Source organism: Phacochoerus africanus, chromosome 11, assembly GCF_016906955.1.
Source record: "Phacochoerus africanus isolate WHEZ1 chromosome 11, ROS_Pafr_v1, whole genome shotgun sequence".
NCBI lineage: Eukaryota > Metazoa > Chordata > Mammalia > Artiodactyla > Suidae > Phacochoerus > Phacochoerus africanus.
In genome coordinates this window covers 52,625,349-52,643,596 of record NC_062554.1, presented here as the reverse complement: position 1 = coordinate 52,643,596, position 18,248 = coordinate 52,625,349, and the positions used below count along the sequence as shown (strand labels likewise).

At 50.5% G+C, this 18,248-nt stretch overlaps 2 protein-coding genes across 4 annotated transcripts in view; one reads left to right on the top strand and one right to left on the bottom strand.

The window, feature by feature from the left end:
• CDON (cell adhesion associated, oncogene regulated) overlaps positions 1-3,502 on the top strand; it is a 98,866-nt gene extending 95,364 nt beyond the window's left edge. For all 3 annotated transcript variants that reach the window (XM_047752823.1, XM_047752825.1, XM_047752824.1), the window contains exon 20: positions 293-3,502. In XM_047752823.1, coding sequence (XP_047608779.1) covers positions 293-456 — 164 coding nt within the window. In that variant the 3' untranslated portion in view covers positions 457-3,502. The remainder of the gene's footprint in view (positions 1-292) is intronic.
• A 1,885-nt stretch (positions 3,503-5,387) lies between these two features.
• On the bottom strand, positions 5,388-17,049 carry VSIG10L2 (V-set and immunoglobulin domain containing 10 like 2). Its single transcript, XM_047754373.1, has 12 exons — positions 16,968-17,049; positions 15,217-15,564; positions 14,692-14,967; positions 12,111-12,386; positions 11,300-11,548; positions 10,375-10,635; positions 8,151-8,441; positions 7,159-7,455; positions 6,381-6,503; positions 5,803-5,827; positions 5,640-5,692; positions 5,388-5,485 (listed from the first exon to the last, which is right to left on the bottom strand). The coding sequence occupies exons 1-12, from the start codon at positions 17,047-17,049 to the stop codon at positions 5,388-5,390; spliced, it is 2,379 nt and encodes a 792-aa protein (XP_047610329.1).
• Between the last annotated feature and the right edge of the window lie 1,199 nt (positions 17,050-18,248).

Genomic DNA, 18,248 nt, shown 5'->3' with positions numbered 1-18,248 from the left:
ACCCTGGGCTTCTTTTCCATTTGAGTTGACTCGAGTTGTAGCTCGTCTTCGAGGTGGTTATTTGGGGGTTTTTAAAGGGTTTACCCCTCAGATGAATTGTATATCTGTTCCTGAGAGCTCAACATTACTGTAAACGTTTTAAACCTATTGTCTCCCTCAAATTCAAACTAAACATAACTGGGCTTTAATTTTGCTCGTTACTCTTTCCTTATCGCTCAAAATGATGTTTTTCAATTGCTTTGTAAAAATCAGCCTTTGTCATTCCCTAATGCTTCCAAATCTGTTTTTTCAGGAGACAGCTGTGTCCATTCAGAAACAGAGAACAAAATTTTAAGTTGGAATCCTCTTATTTTGCCACCTGTTTCAACGGACTGTACTGAAAAGACAACGTGGTCTTCTCCTGGCATTCCTCTAGACAGCCCTTCAGGCGTCCTTCAGCAACCCCAGGAAACCTGAGGGTGTGGAAATGCCTAGTCATGTTCCCACTTCAAGCCAGTAACTGCACAAAACAGGCCTGGAGATGGACTGTGTGAAGGACATTAATTCAATTCAGAGAAAAATCATTATTTATTTTTTGCAGTAGTAATGTCATATGAATGTATCTTAACATGTGTGCCCTTTTATATTATTTATGCCTTAAGAGTTTCCCTCCCTAGTCCTTCCTCCCCCTCAGTAGTAAGCAAACCAGTCTGGCATAGTTTTCAGTCGTTGGCGAGCAGTGGGGTCATTCCCTGTGGTCCAAGAGCCTCGGTGGCAGTAAGAGCTCCTCCAGCAGGGGTTCCATCTGTTGGATGATGCAGCTAAGAAGGAATTGCAGAGGCCATTGCAAGTGTTCAGATGGAAAGCTGCCTTTCACTATCATGTGGTCAAACTTGCTGAGAACATTTGAAGTCAACCACGGTTGTAGCCCGATGTTTACAATAGCACATGTCTTGTGAATTTCGTGAAGTGATTTCCATGGAAGTGATGGTTGACCTGTTGACTGACTATCTGCAGTGGGCACAAGTTATATCCAATTTTCTAGGCACTAATCACAAGCAGTGTCTTGGACATGGTTGAGGTTAAAGTCTGGTTAGGTTATGGCAGAAGGCAGAAAGGGAGCAGAGGCCAGAGAGAAAAGGAATGCCTCTTAAAACTCAAAGTTGCATTAGTCTATAAAATGTCACCATGGGGCTCTTTTTTGACTGCTTCTCAGAGTAGAAACAAATTAAGACTTTAAAGTGGTGACCGGAAGAGAAAGATAAACATTTTAAGAAGAAGGAGGAGGGTTCTCAGAGGACTATCTTGGCAGAAGCTCTCCCATTAGTCTAGGAGGTCCTCATGGTGCCACCAAGAAAATCAGCATTTTCTAACTCCCAGCATGGGCAATACCTGGAAGATGTGAGTGTCAAAAGAATGTGGAGCTTTGAAATTTCCTGACATGTTTTCAGAATGTCATCATTGTAACAGGCACCTAAAGCCTTGATTAGCACAGTTCATAAATCACATTTATTGCTGCCTCTGAGTGACAAGGACATTTGCAGCTGCTGTTGGAAGGTTTTTCTTCTCCACATCTAAAGACAAAACAACACTTTATGTGTATTTCATAGTTTTAGTCAAGTTTTATGTGTGTCACTGCTCTTTTTTGAACTGTGCATCTCTTTGGGAGAGAAGCAGCAAACAATTCTTTTTATGTAAAGTGAAGCAGTCCCAGTATGAACAAATTTTTTTTTGTTTCCCAACGATTGCAGTGAAATAGACCAGACTACCATATTAGTCAACTTTCTGTATAAATGCCTCAATATTCCTTTACACATGTCTTTATCTTTTATAACTAGAACTGTTATTGGAGTGTGCTGTGTAAGCTTGGTCAGTATGCAAGGATTGGTGTGGAATGTAGTGGATATAATCTCATGGTCAGGAATCAGGGATGCTGTAGAGTCAAGTTCTCCATTCCAGACGTCCATGCCTGTAACGTACTGGATTTATTCTTCATGTTGCTTCAATGCAGTTAGCTTTGGAGGGGCATAACCATCTCTTACTTGTGTGGCTTTCAAAGGACAAAGTCCTAGCACATAGAATACGAAAACAGGCCTTGTGTCTGCCAGTCCAGTTACACCGATGTGGGCACAAAGGGAGTTTTAGAAAACTGGGGAGTGTGTGTTTGGAGGCGGTCCTTTTGATTCAGGAACCAGAGGTATGTTACCATGAGCCTTAGGTCATAAACTGCTTTTAAAGATTGAGTTTGAATATGGGATTTGTCCACTAGGAAGAGAAAACGACTTTCCCTTTAGGGCAATCTCATTGTGGACTGCTTTATTTATATTATTAGTAACGCTGTTTTAAGTGTTATTCGTTTTATTGTATTTTATTTATATAAAAAAAGCCTTTATATGTTGAAATATATAAATATAAATATATATATATATATATAATTACCTTCATATTTAGGAGTTATCAGTTCTCTCTAACCGTGAGTTGTTCAGAACGTTTATGCCCTGCACAGACCCCCCTAAACAGTTCTGCGTAATATCACATGCCAGGAAGTCAGAGGACAGTATGGCGTGGGAGGTGGCACAAATGTTTGTGGAGCAACTGCTGTGTGCCAGGTGTGGTGCTTGGTGCTTGTTACTGCTATCTCAAATCCCTGTTGTTAAGTCAGATCTACAAAGTAGGTGGTAAAGTCCCCAGGCCACCCACCTGGGCCACAGAGCCCCAGTTTGAACTCCCCTGGAGCTGTGATCTGATTTCCTTCCATTTTTCCACACTGCTTTCCGAAAGCACTGTAGTTTGCTCTTTTGATGGGACCTGTCCAGTTCTGGAAGCCCTGGTCCACCTGGCCAACAGATTCCTTGGATGCTCCAGCTCCACAACTAGAGAAGCTGTCTCTGTCCTCCATGGGCCCCTGGCCTTCCCGGAGCCCTCATTTCTCCCCATGACGTCCCTCCCCACCAACCCTGTCTGGGGAATTTGACTTTCTCTCTGCTTAATGATCCTGGAATGAGTCAGGCCTTCTCTTAGAATTCCCTTCGAGTCTTTGTTTCAGCACGAAACTTCCCCACTCCTATCTCATTTCATCATTTTACTGCCTTTTTTCGCCCTTCTTTCAGTTATGCACTCATCGTCTGCTGATAGGTGCTGTACAGGGTGTAAGTGAAATGGCAATGTTTTAAACCTTTTGAAGTGGTCTTTAAGAAAAAGGCATGTCTTTCTGGGTTTTGTTTTTGTTGAATGGGTCTGCAAAGACTGATACATCCTTATTAAGCTGATCATGAGGCAAGTCTCATTCCAGCTACGGTACTGCCAAGAAGTTCACTTTATGACTGAATTTCACCTGTGTTGCTCTCTTTTAAAGCAATGACTTATTTCAAGATGCATGTTTTTGTATCATATTGGAAAGTATGTTTTATTTTCCTTAAAGTTGTAATATTATGTTTGAAATTGTATATATTTTAAATGATGTAGCTTTGACAGGTTTTATTTGGTTGATATGATTTTCTATTAAAAGAGAATGCTGCTTTCATGAAGAGTAGCTTGTGAAGCTGGGGGTCCCCATGTAACCCCCTGTTTGTGTAAAGCTGCTTACAGCTTGTGGTTGGGGTGGGCAAGCATCTTACTCTGAAGTGTCTTGGACCCCTGCAAATCGCCTGTTCCCATCCAGGAGCCAAGTTAATCCCTTCTGTTGTGACTTCATCAGGCTCCAAAGAAAAAGGATCCAGGGCAAGCGTTTTATGGGGAGGCTGGGAAAATACCTGCCCGAAGGAGCTGTGTTGAAGCAGGGAGACTCCCTTCTCTGGAAGGAAGCAGGGGTTGGGGGCGGGGGGGGGGAGGGCAGAGAAGCATGAGGAGGATGGGGAAGAGTGGTTCCTTCTCAGAACTGTCTGTTTTTACTGTTAACCTAGAGCCGTGTCCATATGAACCCCAGGGTAGAAACTAAGTCTCCTCAAGAAGCAGCTCTCGAAGTTCCTGTAGTGGCTAGGTGGGTTAAGAACACAACACTGTCTCCATGAGAATGCAGGTTCAATCCCTGGCCTTGCTTAGTGGGTTAAGGCTCTGGCAGATGTGGCTCAGATCTGGCGTTGACGTTGCCATGGCTGTGGTAATAGGCCTGCAGTCGAAGCTCTGGTTCAACCCCTAGTCTGGGAACTTCCATATGCCGCAGGTGCGAACTAAAAAGAAAAAAAGGAGCAGTAGCTTTGCTTTACTGCCCTAAAAAAAAAGGAGTCTGGGCTGCTTTGACCAGGGACTTTTGCATAGGGTGGGGCCTTGTTAAGCCCTGTTCCCTAGATTTAAATAAGTCTTCCTGGAACCTCAGCCCTGATCCTGAGAGCTCTGAGGGAACTTGAAACCCCTCTTCTAATAAAGTCTGACTCTGTGAGAACCTGAGAAGAACTTAGTTTCAGTCAGTTTCCCGTCTCCTCTGAGGCGCCACTTTCCTGATTCCTGGCAGGATCATCCTTGGCGCCCTCGCTGTTTCTTCTCATCTGAGTCCCCCACGGAGGCAGCTCTGCTGACTCTTCAAGGCCCTCAAACAAGCCTGCGTTTGTGTTTCACCCAGATGTCAGACACACACGCTTGGAGCCAGTGAGTCATGCTGGCAGCTGACAGAGTGTGACTTTGGCCAGCCCTGGTCCCCTGTCAGCCAGCTCCCCAGGCCTGGTGGCAGGAACCCCTGTCCTGCCTTGTTGGCACAGACCCCAGAGTCTAGCGGCTGTGAGTCCCTTTGACCACAGCAGCCTCAGTGCTGTTCCTACAGGAAAGGTAAAGGGAGACAGAGGCTCTGGGATTGGCACCTGGCTGCTGCCAGCCCTGATTAAGCTGGTCTTACATCTGAAGCTTGTGTTCTTTGGGAGGGAATTTGGGATTCAGAAAGAACTGGAAGAGCACGTCTCTAGCTGCGTTGACTGAAGGGCACACATGCCTGCCTATCTCCCGTCTCCTGGCTTTCTCCCCTTAGGGAAACCTGGGACCCAGCTGAAGCCTGATCAGCCTGATCAGCCTCTCCGTGTGGGAGCTGCAGTTGGAATAACACCACTGGTGAGAGCAATGTGCATGATTTATTGTGGAACTGCTCAGGTCACAGACTGTCTAGAAGCAGCCAGCTTGCTCCCATGGCACTGTTTCTGGCACCATGATTCTCACTTGCCCTTGGACAGCCAGTCTTTTCCCCAGTTGTATGCTTTCCTTGTCCTTCCACCTCTGTCTTCCCCAAGCGAGGTCAGTACTTGTAACCCAGTCATTTAGAGGCCCTGTGGCTGAGCCTTGTGCTGGTTGTAAAAGCTGGATATTCAGTGGGAAGGGGTAGTTGGGGTTCTTAGCTAGCTTGGTTTTCAGACTAAGTGTGACAAAGGGGATGTCCCTTCCCCCCTTGTCTTCCCTAAGCATGTTTGCACCTTCCCCTTGGGGATTCATGGCGTTGTAGTCACTGTGATGGTGACATTTACAGGAGCCTCTGTGGACTCTTGTGCAGGATCTGAACCTGGGGTGATGGGTGGTGGTTCAATGCCTACAAAGAACAAACACAGGCAAAGGAGAGAGAGAGGCCTGGGAGGGGGGGTGTCCCAGATTGTTCCCAGAGAACAAGAGGGGTGGCATCATGCATGAAACTCAGGAGTGTTCTCCTTTTGCAGGAATAACCTTTGGGATAAAATCAGGCTTACCTATCGTTGCCTCAGGGCTATTCCCCGAACCCCGATATTGACGACTTTGCTCCCTGAGGGTGAAGTGGGGGAGTAAAGTTAATGACAACTGCATCTTCCCAGGCTTCTCTTCCATGTAGAAGAAAATCCTGACCCTGAGAATGACTTGGGTTTCCATACTTACATGGGAACTAGCAACCGACCAAGGCCTGTAGGAAGAAAAGGAAGAGGTGCATTTCTTGAACAATGAGCTAGGTCCCAGAAGAATAACCCTCCCCTCCCCGAGACTCAGGAAAACCCAAAAGGGGGTGGCCCTGGATACCTGAGGTTGGGATTCGAGCCCTGAGGGACATCTGGGGAGAGGCCACAATTAAGAGACAATGCCTGTAGTTATGTTGTAGGCCACAGGGGAAGTCCAAGGTCACAATTAAAGAAGAGCCTAGGAGCTCCCTCTGTGGCACAAAGGGATTGGTGGCATCTTGGGAGCACTGGGACATGGGTTCCATCCCTGGCCCCGCACAGTGGGTTAAGGATCCAGTGTTGTTGCAGCTTCATCTTAGGTTGAGATTGCAGCCCTGATATGATCCCTGGCCTGGGAGCTCCATAGGCTGTGGGGCAGCCAAGAAAGAAAGGATTAAAAAAAAAAAAAAAAGGAAGCACCTAGATTCCTTGCCCAGGGGAGTCTACATCTGTCCTTGGAATAGGTCTGGGCCTGGCCACCTCACCAGATCAAGCGACCCTGCCCTTCAGTTTCCCACTCACGGGGGAAGGTCTCAGGGTGCCGGGCAGCATACTGGAACACCAGCAGAGAGGCCACTGTTGCCACCACCATTCCTGTGCCTGCTGCACCCAACACTGCGGGATAGGCGCTGAAGGGGGGGTCCGCTAGAAGGAAGAGCACTGGTTGCACGGGTGAAGTTTAGAGTTGCTGCTGAACTTGGCAACAGTTGCTTATAGGGTACAAAGCAGGCTGTGTCCTGCTCATCCAGTTCCGTCTCCACCTGAGGTGGACCGTCAGCAATCCTTGACCCAGAGAATCTGGAGACTGGGTCTCTCCCCAGAAATAGGTACTCTGAGGTTTTGAGTCCCTGGTAAGTCCGCTATTTCTGGCACAGGAGACAGCAGGCCAGTTATCCTGGCAGCTAGGGCCGAAGGGAAGGGTGCCACGAGGAATTCCAAGAATGGAGAACAAGCAGCAGGAAGCAGAGAGCCTACCTGTGCCCCAAGGAGGTGAGACTGAGGTGCAGAGTTGGGCCCCATCCTTATTTAATCATCAGCACCCACACCTCCCCCTTCCCCATCTCCTCTGATTCAAGCTGGAATCTGGCTCTCGCCCCTGGGAGGCCCCTGGGGAGGATGGAGAGGACAGCAGGGGGGGTGGCCTGGGGGGGAGGGGAGAAGAGGAAGAGGCTGAGGATGGAACGGATTCAGGAGGAAGGAAGCAAAGGAACGGAGTAGGGGAAACCCGGTGGAGAGGAGATGACCCGGGGCTGGGATTTGTGGAGAGAAGGTGAGTCCCCCCTCGGCACTGGCCCAGCACCTGGTATCTTCACCTCAGAGGGGTGGCCAGCTGTGTGGTGATTCAGAGCCAGGACGCGGAAGGCATAAAGGACCCCTGGGTCCAAGCCCCCCAGCCGCCGGCCCCTGCTCTCTGGCTCGATGTCACCAGCTGCTGTCTCCCAAGCCCCGGCTCCCGGGCCTGGGACGCTGGCCCTCCGCTGCACCAGGAAGCCCGTTAGGTTGCCGGGGCCTTGGACGGCCCACTGCACCTGCACCTCTCTGCGCTGTCTTCTGTAGGTCAGACGGCTGATGGTGACGTTGGGGGGAGCTGGATACCCTGTGGGGACACAGACAGAGGTGCACCTACTTATAACTTCATGTGTGTGTGTGCACGCACACATGCAGAATAGACAGTTTTGTTGAGAGAAAGGTAATATGGAAGTTGGGCTTTGTAGACTTGACTGCTTCTGTTTAGGGTTTTTTTAATTTTAATTTTTTATTTTTTGTTCTTTTTTAAGGCTGCGCCCTCAGCATATGGAAGTTCTCAGGCTAGGGGTTGGATCGGAGCTTCAGTTGCTGGCCTGTGCCACAGCCACAGCAACACCAGATCCAGATCCGAACCACGTTTGCAACCTACACCACAGGTCACAGCAATGTTAGATCCTTAACCCACTGAGCGAGGCCAGGGATTGAACACGAGTCCTCGTGGATACTAGTCAGTTTGTTACTACAATGAGAACTCCCCTTCTGTGTAGTTTTGATCTGTGTTACTCTAAACATACATGCTGGGCCTCAGTTTCCTCATCTATAAACCACGGAAATGGGGATTATTCTGACTGTGTGGAGTTCTGTTTGCCTGCACTTGATCCACGTTCACATCCAGGTGTGTGCTTTTGAGGGTCCGTCTGTGCTGACTGAGGGAGATAATGCACCCAGTATTGGAGCAGGAACTGTACCTTTCCACCTCAGCGGCTAAGGCTGGAGGTTCCCCCTCCCCTTCTCCACACGCATGCACGTGTGCCCCTCACTCACTCAGGACCTCCAGTAGGACGCTCTGACTGCTGTTGCCCAAGGCATTTTGGGCCACGCACTGATAGATGCCCCTGTGGCGTGCTGGGTTGGCTTCCCGGATCCTCAGGTGCAGCTGGGCACCCTCAGGGTGCAGCATGAATTCAGAAGTGCCTGGCTCCACCTGCTGTCGCTGGGGTCCCAGCCAGAGGAGCTGGGCAGGTGGTGTGCCCCCCAGGAGGGCACAGCCCAACCAGGCCTCTTCCCCCTCCAGCACTGACACCCGGGGTGTGGCTACTGCCAGCTGTGGGGCTTCTGCAGGGACAGAGAAGTTAAGGCTGAAAGATGGCCCTTGTTTTCTGGGATGGTGGGGAGGGTTCGAGATAAGGTGCTGGCAAGCAGTGGGCAGAGGGGGAGAGAAGGGAGGAAACAGGCTGTGGAATTGACAGGGAGGCTTGTCTTGGGTCGACTGCCTCCTCTTTCAGGCTCTCACTCTATGCCAGATTCACATCACCATCACCATCTGCTCCAAATTTGACTGATCAGAGCAGTGTTCCTCTTGCTCCTCTCCCATCTGGCCCCAGAACAGCCCCTACAGGTGGGACCCCTGCCTTATTCGCCTCCTCCCAGGAACAGGGCCTCCTTCCCCCTAATGGCCCATGACCTCCCCACCCTGGGCACAGGGCTGGGCCCAAAGCAGGTGCTCAGTTTTTATGGAATGACTTCCAAAGACCCATAATTTCAGGTGTCAGTGACTTTCCTATGATGGAATTTCCATTCCTGAGACTTAGTAATGGGGGGGAAATATTTTGAGTGATGGACCTCCCTGAAAACATGCTAGTCACCCAGCCTAAGACCAAGATGTGAATCATTTTGTGAGAAGTGTTATATGTGACAGTGCTGCTATTTGCTTTTCTCAAAAATTATTTTTGGCCATGCCCACAGCATGCAGAAGTTCCCCAGACCAGGGATCAAACCCATGCTACAGTGACAGTGCCAACTCCTTAACCTCTAGGCCACCAGAGAACTCCTCAAGTTTTTACTTCACTATTTAATTCTTTTTTTTTTCCCTTGTGTTGGCAATAAGTAAGACTAGTAGGTACAGATGAAAACAGAGAGAGAAATCAAGCCAGGAATTCCCTCTGTGGCACAACAGGATTGGTGGCATTTCTGTAGCACCAGGATGCAGGTTCAATCCTTTGCCTGGTACAGTGGGTTAAAGGATCTGGCATTGCCACAGCTGTGGCATTGGTTGCAACTGTGGCTTGGACCTGATCCCTGGCCTGGGAACTCCATATGCAGGTGGTCGAAAAGGAAAAAAAAAAGAAAAAACCAGACTAAAAACAAGTAGAAGGAGTGAGAGAGATAGAGACCTCTGGCACCTGAAACACTAGTGCCTGTCAAGAATACAATCAGGCACCCTTGATGCAAATTGATGCAAACAAGGGAGAGAGAATCCTTTATCGTCTAGATAGTGCTGTCCAATAACTGTGGTCCCAGCCCACATGTGACAGCCGAGCACTTGAAACTGGGCCACATTGAGATGTGCTGTCACTGGAAATACACCAGATTTAGAAGACAATTTGAAAAAAAAGAATGTAAAATGGAGTTCCCGTCATGGATCAGTGGTTAACGAATCCGACTAGGAACCATGAGGTTGCGGGTTCGATCCCTGACTTTGCTCAGTGGGTTAAGGATCTGGCATCGCCGTGAGCTGTGGTGTAGGTTACAGATGAGGCTCGGATTCTGCGTTGCTGTGGCTGTGGTGTAGGCCGGTGGCCACAGCTCTGATTCGACCCCTAGCCTGGGAACCTCCGTATGCCACGGGAGTGGCTCTAGAAATGGCAAAAAGAGAAAAAGACAAAAAAAAAAAGAATGTAAAATATCTCATTAGCAATTTTATTCCTGCATATTGAAGGGCTAATATATTGGTTATATCAAGCTAAATAAAATGTTTTCCTGTTTCTTTTTACTTTTTTAATATGGCTACTAGAAAATTTTAAATGATATGGTTCACACGGTATTTTTATTGGACAACACAGACCTAGACCACGCCCCCTGATTTTATAGATCAAAAGACAAAAAAAAAACAAAACACAAAAAAAACCTTGAGTCCTTGGGAGGGGAGGTGATGCAGTGTCTTGACTCCCTTTGCATTTCTGCACAGCCACCCCCTAGAGCCCCTCATCCTGATTCCAAGGGGCTGCTCCTCTCCCCACCCAGAACTGAGTCTCTAGCCCCCACCCACCTAGCTGCAGCCTGCAGAGGGCATCAGGGACCCGGAGTGGGTGAGTGCCCCGGCAGGTGAACTGTCTGCCAGCCAGGTCTCCCTGGGTCTGCAGGAGGTGGACGGCCAGTGAGGAGCTGCTGCTGCCCAAGGGCTGCTTCTGTCCATCAAGCCAGCTCAGCATGGCAGGGGGCTCGCCTCCAGGCCACTCACAGCTCAGCATGATGAACTGGTCTCCCACTGTGGCCGTGGTCCAGCAGGTGGGGCTCCGGAGGGGTTCCCCTGGGTAGGGAATAATGGCTCAAGGGGGCCCTGCAGGAGGAGGACGGGTTGGCAGGCCTACCCACCCCTCTCTCTTTCTTGTTGCTTCTCTCACTCATTGCTCCACATACATAGTCACTCAATCACTCATTTGTCATTTACTGAGGGCCAGCCCTGGGCCAGGGACATAGTGGGAACAGACACTAAGCAAACCATTACAATAGAATTTGATGAGTGCTAGGGTACAGATGGAAAGACAAATTCTTTGGGGTTCAGGGAATAGGACTTTGAAGACAGGATGACACATGCACTTGGTCTTGGTAGGTGGGTAGGAATTTCCGAGACAGAAACTTAAAGGCACATTTCAAGACCAACATGCAATAATAGAGCAGTAGAAGTAAAGCATAATGTGGATGAGTGCCTCCCTGGAGGCTGGGAGACCATTAGGAGGGTGTCACAGGGGCCTAAGCCAAACTGAGGAAGACAGGGCACAGTGTGGGTGGAGACCAGGGCTGGAGTAGAGAGAAAAGTTGAGAGGTAGGGGCTGAGCTGAGTGCTGCTACATGGCAAGTCTGGAGATTGTGGTCTGGAGCCCCACCTCGGAACCCAGGGCCCCGCTGCTCTGTCCCCTGCCCACTCCTCTGCCTGGAATGGCAGAGCCCTGCTGTTTCCTGTGTCCACTCACATAGCGTGATCCTGCAGAGGGTGGGCCGGGCCAGGGCTGGGTGCTGGCCAGTGCAGGTGAAGACACTGCTGTTGGGGAGCTGAGCGGCTGCGTGATTCCAGGTGACATTGCTGAGGGCAGCAGGGCCAGTCCCCTGGGGCCCTTCCCACTGCAGCTGGGCAGCTGGAAGCCCCCCAGGCCAGGTGCAGACCAAAGCCAGAGCCCCAAAGGTGGGGAGCACAGCACAGGAGGGCTGCCCTTTGGGGGGATCTGGGTGGAGAAGCACGTGGGGATGGGACTAGAGCAGCACCCCACCCTCACCCCCGCCCCTGCCTCGGACCCAGCTGGAAGCCCAGCAACCAGAGGAGTCAAGGGTAGAGGAAGTAGGGAGAAGTGGGTGAGCAGGAGAAAGAGCCGTCCCTCTGAGGGGCCAGTGAGGAAACAGCTGACCTCTCAGGTCAAGGGCAGCAGCTGAGGGGGAGGGGAGTACCCTAGGAATTCCAGAGCTCCCCTGGAGGCCCCCATCTGGGAAGTCTCCCATCTCCCTTTCTCTTCTTTGCCCCTGGGCACCTTGCCTTACTGTCGTTACCCTTCTCTGTGCCTCAGTTCAGTCTCCAGGGCCATGGGAACAGTCCCTTGGGAGAAGTCTGGGTGGCATCTCCCCTCGTCCTGTCCCTTCCCATTGCTTTCTTGCTGCCCCCCCTGCTCTGCAGCCCCATTTGGTTCTCCAGACCTCCCTACCCCTCCACCTCCACACTAGGGCCGCTGGACTCTGCCAGAGCATGGGTCTGTGGGGGTTACAGCTGTGAGCACCCCCTCCCCATCCACTCACAATAGATGGTAAGCTGGACGCTGGTCTGTGTGCGGGTGTCCAGGTGACTGTTGCGGGCCAGGCAGGTGTATAGGCCTGTGTGGGCATGGCTGGCGCTGGTGATGATGTAGGTGGGCCCAGTGTGGACCTGAGTGTGGTCACGGAGCCACACGTAGTGACTTGGGGGATTGGATGCAGCCAGGCAGCTCAGGGTCACCTCTTCCCTCTCACTGGCCCAAAACCCCTCCTCAGTGAAGCCCAGTGGCTCCATGGTGATCACAGGATTGTCTGGACCATCTGGAGGGTGAGGAAGACTTGTCATATCTCCCCAGCCTTCATTCCTCCATGCAATCATATAATCATCTCTGAATTCACTCGCCATCCAGGGAATGTATATTAGATACCAACTGTGTCAATTCCTACCGAGGGCCCTGGGAACTCAGAGTGTGCGACCCATCCAAGTAGGTGATCAGGGTCCCTGGAGGTAAGCATCTGGGACTGGGAGCTTGGGAGGGCAGCGGTGACTGTGGGAGGCTTCCCTGAGGGGCTGGTGGTTGGGCTGGGGTAGCAGGATAGGCAAGAGTTGGCTAAGTGGAGGAGAGGCAGGGCTCCCATCCTTTCCATTTGCCTGGGATGGAGGGGTCTCCTGGGACTGGGGTGGTTGGTCCCTCTAGACTAGAAAGGGAAAAAAATAGAGTGGGAATATGCCCTGATCATGATCCCAGCAGCCATCCTTCCTCATTTCTTTGGGTCACTGCCTTCCCTTGTCTCTTGTGTCCCCTCTCTCCCTGACTCCCAGAATGGACTGAATTCGCTGCCTGCTTCCATTCTGCTCCTGCCTCTGTCCCAAGAACTGCACACCAGTCTCCTCCACGGTCCTCACTTCAAAATTCCCACAGGCCACCATCATTAGTGGACCTCAGTAGTCCTGGCTCCTTAAATTCTCTAGACCAGCACTGTCCAATAGATGTGTTGAGTCACAGATGTTTCACATTTTCCAAATCTTTTTTTTCCCCCTTTTTTGGCTGTGCCCCGTGGCATGCAGAAGTTCTAAGGGCCAGGGATTGAATGTGCACCACAGCACTGACGACCCTAAATCCTTAACTTGCTGTGCCACCAGAGAACATCAAATTTTCCATATCTTACAGAGGAAAAATAAGCAAACCCAACAAAGCAAAAATAAATAAATAAATAAATAAATAAATAAATAAATAAATAAATAAATTAAAAACAGTAGGTTTTAACAACATTAATATTTTTTGTTTTTTTTGTTTTTTTTTTTTACAACCATACCTGCACCATATGGAAGTTCCCAGACTAGGGGTTAAATCAGAGCTGCAGCTATGGGGCCTACACCACAGCCACAGCAATGCCAGATCCGAGCCATTTCTGTGACCTACACAGCTCATGGCAATGCCAGATCCTTAACCCAATGAGCGGAGCCAGGGACTGAACCCTTGTTCTCACTGATAACAGTCAGGTTCATTATTGCTGAGTCACAATGGGAACTCCAATAATATTTTTTGTTGAATCAAATATATATAAAATACTATTATCTCAATGTACAATCAATATAAAAATTGTTGACAAGCTCATATATACACACACACACATATGTATATACATATGTATATGTATGTATTTTTTTTTTAGACTAAGTCTTCAAAATCCAGTGTGCATTTCACACTCAGAGCACATCTCAGGTTCAGCCACGTCTCAAGCGCTCAAAGTCAGGCCACTGGCTACCATATTGGACAGGGCAGTTCTAGACTATCCTAGTCTTCATCTTTCACATAAACTCCTGATTTCTCATTTTTAAATTTAAAAAATTTTTATAAATTTTATTTATTTTTGCTTTTTTGTCTTATTAGGGCCACACCTGCGGCATATGGAGGTTCCCAGGCTAGGGGTTGAATCAGAGCTATAGTCGCCAGCCTACCCCACAGCCACAGCAATGCAGGATCTGAGCCACGTCTGCAAACTATGCCACAGCTCATGGCAACACCAGATTCTTAACCCACTGAGCGAGGCCAGGGATCGAAGCCATAACCTCATGGTTCCTGGTCGGATTCGTTTCCGCTGAGCCATGATGGGAACTCCCTAAAAAAATTTTAAGTTATCTTCATATGCTCTCCTCTTTACCGAAATAACTATTTCTGGTCTTCTGTCCACCTTTGTATTGGATTGCTGCTTCTTCCTCATTGGTTTTTTGAAGTTCTTTGTGTGTTCTGAAAAGTAATCCTTTGTTTGCTATGCATGCTTCCAAGACAAGTCTCTGATTTCTAGCTTCAGTTCTCTGCCTCAGATTTAGGATCAACCTGCCACCCTCTCTTCCGCTGAGGCCCCATCCCTGTCAAAGGCAGACTTCCTGGGCCACCCCTGAAATTATAGATAAAATTATGACTCCTCATGTATGCACATTTTCCTGGGAGGAGGGGCCCATGACTTTGAAAAGGTGAAAAGCCCTTGTATTAGAGCCTAGTGGAGACTCTTGGAGGCCCAGGGTAATTCTGGGGGCCCTGAGGTGTGTCAGCTGCCGAGGCCAAGTGGGGAGGTGGGTGCCAACCCTGACCCCTCCCGTTCCCCAACCATCCTGACTCACAGATGACATCCAGGAAGGCTCCGTCACTGCTCAGCTGGTTCACGGCGTTGTGGGCACTGCACATGTACCAGCCCAAGTGTGTCCGGTTAACTGGGTCCAGCTGGAGCAGACGATTCGTGATCCCCAGCAGAGCCTCTCTAGGGCCTCGGGGTGCCTGATGCTGCCAGGCAAAGGTCACGGGCTCCGTGCCCTCCCTCACTGCACATGTGGCCACCATGGAGGTCCCCTCCACTGGGGACGGGTCACTCAGCCACACCTGAGGCTTCGACACGGGCACTGGCCAGAGGAAGGAGAGGCCCTGTGTTTGTTATGGCAGACCCAGGTCCCACCTGGCTGTGACCCTTGCTGGCTGGGGTCTGCCCTGCCCACCAGGTCCTGAGCCTCCCTTTCTCCTGATCCCAGGTTTCCTCACTTCCTGGAGGAGGGCCCATGGCACCTGAACACAATGAGAAGCACATGCAAGTAGATACAAAGCAGCATGCTGAGCAGCTCAAGCCAGCCTGAGTCCCGGGCCAGGCCCCTTACCCAGCACGGCCAGGGTGAGGTGGGTGTAGGTGGTGTGAAGCTGGCCACCGGCTGCATGCAGGGCCTGGCACAGGAAGTGGCCGCGGGCACCCTCCTGCAGCTCCCTCAGCACCAGGCTGCTGTTCCACAGACTCACGACACCCAGAGCCGAGGCCTCGGCTTCCACCTTGGACTCTGCTCCATTGGTGACAGCCACAGGCCGGGGAATCAGAGAGCCCAGGGGGGTGAAGCTCCAAAAGACCACCAGGGGGGCAGGCTGGGAGCCACAGGCCAACTCCACAGAGCCGCCCCGCACTCCTTGGATCGATGGGGCTTCTTCAGGGGCTCTGCTGGTCAGGTGGGGATGACCTGGAGACAGAGAGGCCACACAGGCTGTGGCCTTCTGGGGTCTCCTGCTCCCCTTCCTTGCCCAGAGCTACTGTTTATTGTTTTGCAGGGCTGGCCAGCTGGGTAGGGCTTGCTAAGGCAGCATAAGCCTTTTAGAGTTTCTGAGGGAGCCCACGGAGCTTTCTGTTTAGCTGCGGTATAGGAGCAGGCAGGATAGGGATCCTTGAGACCAGGGAATGAACTGGAGCAGAGGTTCCCATCGGACCTTTTGGAAAACATGATAAAAATGCAGATTCCTGGGCCCCATCCCAGACTACTGAGTCAGAATCCCCTGGGGTGGGGGTCGGGGCCCAGGAATCTGTATTTTTAGTAAACACCCAGAAGTCAATCTGATGATCAGCCAGACAGTGACCCCCCCGAGGCCTGGGGTACAGTGACAAATGAACCACACCTCCCTGCGCTCATGGAGCTTCCCGTCCATCAGGGAGTCAGGCAGTCAACAGTCACCATGGGAAAGAAGGCCAGCAGGCATTCTTTCCTGCTTAGGGCCCAGCCGGAAGACTAGCATCTGCCTGAGCAACCCACTCTTCTGCCCCTTGTGGCCAGCAGATGATAAAGAGACTCAGCAAACTTCCAAAAGTAAGTGCCTCAGAGGACAACCGAACCACACATTCGAGACACAAGCTTCCATGGACTGAGTGCTCCCTGCGTGGTGACAGGACCCTGTACTGGGCTCTCCCCGTGCATCACTTACTGGTCTCAACTGTCACAACAATAACATCCCCGGAGACTCTGAAACATGGTCACCTTGTCTAAAACCACACAGTAGGTGGTGGAGTTGGGATTGGAGTCCTAACTCCCAGTCTCAGATTCTTCCGTTGCTGTCAGCCTCCCCAGAGAGAGAAGAGGAGGAGGTAGGCATGGAGTTGGAGGGAAGGGATCAAAGGCAAAATACTGATGTTCAACTGATCAAGAAGAAAAGCCTTTAACTAAGAAATGGATTCTTTTGAACCCCGTGGACCCTGCTTTGGCCCATTCTACCAGGACCTCCCACCTAGACAATTGCAAAGGTCTCCACACTGCTCCCAGCTCCCTGAAAGCTGCCCAAAGCTTGGAGGGCCCTTTCTGAAATCCAAATATGACTGTGTTGGTCCATGACTGCACCCCAACAACAGCCCTCAGAATAACCTCTATGGCTTCCTAAGGTAAAGCAGAGCGCTCTGTCTTCTGGCACTGCCCCCCCAACCCCCACTCCCTCGCCCGGCACAAAGTGGAGGCTGAGTGGATGCTGGCTAATGTCAGGCAGATGAACGAAGTTAATGGACTTCACTGAATGGCTAAACAAGAGCAAAAGAAGGATCCCGAGGAAGAAAGGGGAAGAAATAATGGGATGTGAGTGGGGAATGAGTCTGAGCATCTCTCACCCGAGGCCCCTGGATGCAGAAGGCAAAGTGGTGCCAGCAGCAGGAGACGGAGCAGTCCACATGGGGCCCTCTCTCCCACCATGGCCCCATCTCCTGGAGTAGCTGCCCTGCCGAGGTTCCTGCCTGGTTCTCAGGCTCCTTCTTCCCAGAGCAAAGCCTAGCCCTGGAAGGATGGGAGAGTCTGGCTCAGGTTCCCAACCTCAGCCCTCTCAATTCTTCCACCCCTACTCTCCTGTTACCCTCGCTGCCCCGATTACAGGTGAATTATTTACCAGATGATTCATTCCATCCATAATGCAGAGCTGGGGAGGACAAGACAGGGCAGACCTAGTGGAGGAGGCTGAGCTCCCTGAACCTTCATTTTAATGGTATTATTTAATGAGAGATTCTGAGCTTGGAGGTGAAAAGTGTCCAACCTGCTCAGGTCCAACCACCCACCCAGGGTAGGACCCCACGTGCAGCCCTCCAGATCACAGGGATCAGGAGGTCCAGACACGGCTTTAAATGTCATTCATGCCCTCTCGTGTTTTCCTCACATTTCATGGAGAAGCTGGTGGAATGTTGGATGGAGATCTGATGTCAAACACACTCCATAGTTTGGGCTTCCGGACCATGAAATTTTAGGCAATTTCTGAGCCTCTCTGAGCTTTAGTTTCTTCACAGATAAATGGGGATAGTAACACCTTCTTTCCTATAAAGAAGATTGTGAATATTAACTAATTAATATTAATACCTGGGGGGTTTCTTGGGTGCTACTAATATCCTATTTCTTGGCTTGGGTAGGGGTTACAGTACATCAAGCTGGACATTCATTTTTTATAGACTTTTGTATCTGCTTGATAAAATTCACCCCCCCACCACACACACAGTGCCCAGCAGGCTGTCAGTATACCATCATTCCTGCTCCTGCTAGATCCGACCTGCTAATTCAGGGCCCTGAAGCTGGAATGGAAACCAACCTTCCTGCTGTCCAGGGCTTTCTGAATCCCAGCTCTTTCTCTCTCGTTCTCAGCATGTGCTATTGCCTATCCTTGAGTGACAGCCTATCTCTGAAATGAGGTCAAAGTTTTCCATCCTCTGCTGGCTAGATTGGGAGGAGGCAGAAGATTCCTGGACCTCAGGAAGATGAGCTCTGATGTCGGGTATCAAGTTCCTTGGGATTCAGCTGGACCAGGAGCTATCAGAGCTGATGCCAGGCAGGCTGCTCCCCAGCCCCAAGATGCTTGCCGTGGTACCCCAGCCTCTTGCTTGCCCTGGGATGGTGGACAGACCCTTGTCCCA

Bases quoted from the DNA above. Each gene is read 5' to 3' on its own strand.
- VSIG10L2 (XM_047754373.1), bottom strand. From the start codon at position 17,049: ATGGTGGGAGAGAGGGCCCCATGTGGACTGCTCCGTCTCCTGCTGCTG. The intron at 8,442-10,374 runs GTGGGTGGGGGC...CTGTCCCTGCAG, and splicing joins CCTCTGCAGGCTGCAGCTAG to AAGCCCCACAGCTGGCAGTA. The intron at 7,456-8,150 runs GTGAGTGAGGGG...GTGTCCCCACAG, and splicing joins CGTCCTACTGGAGGTCCTGA to GGTATCCAGCTCCCCCCAAC.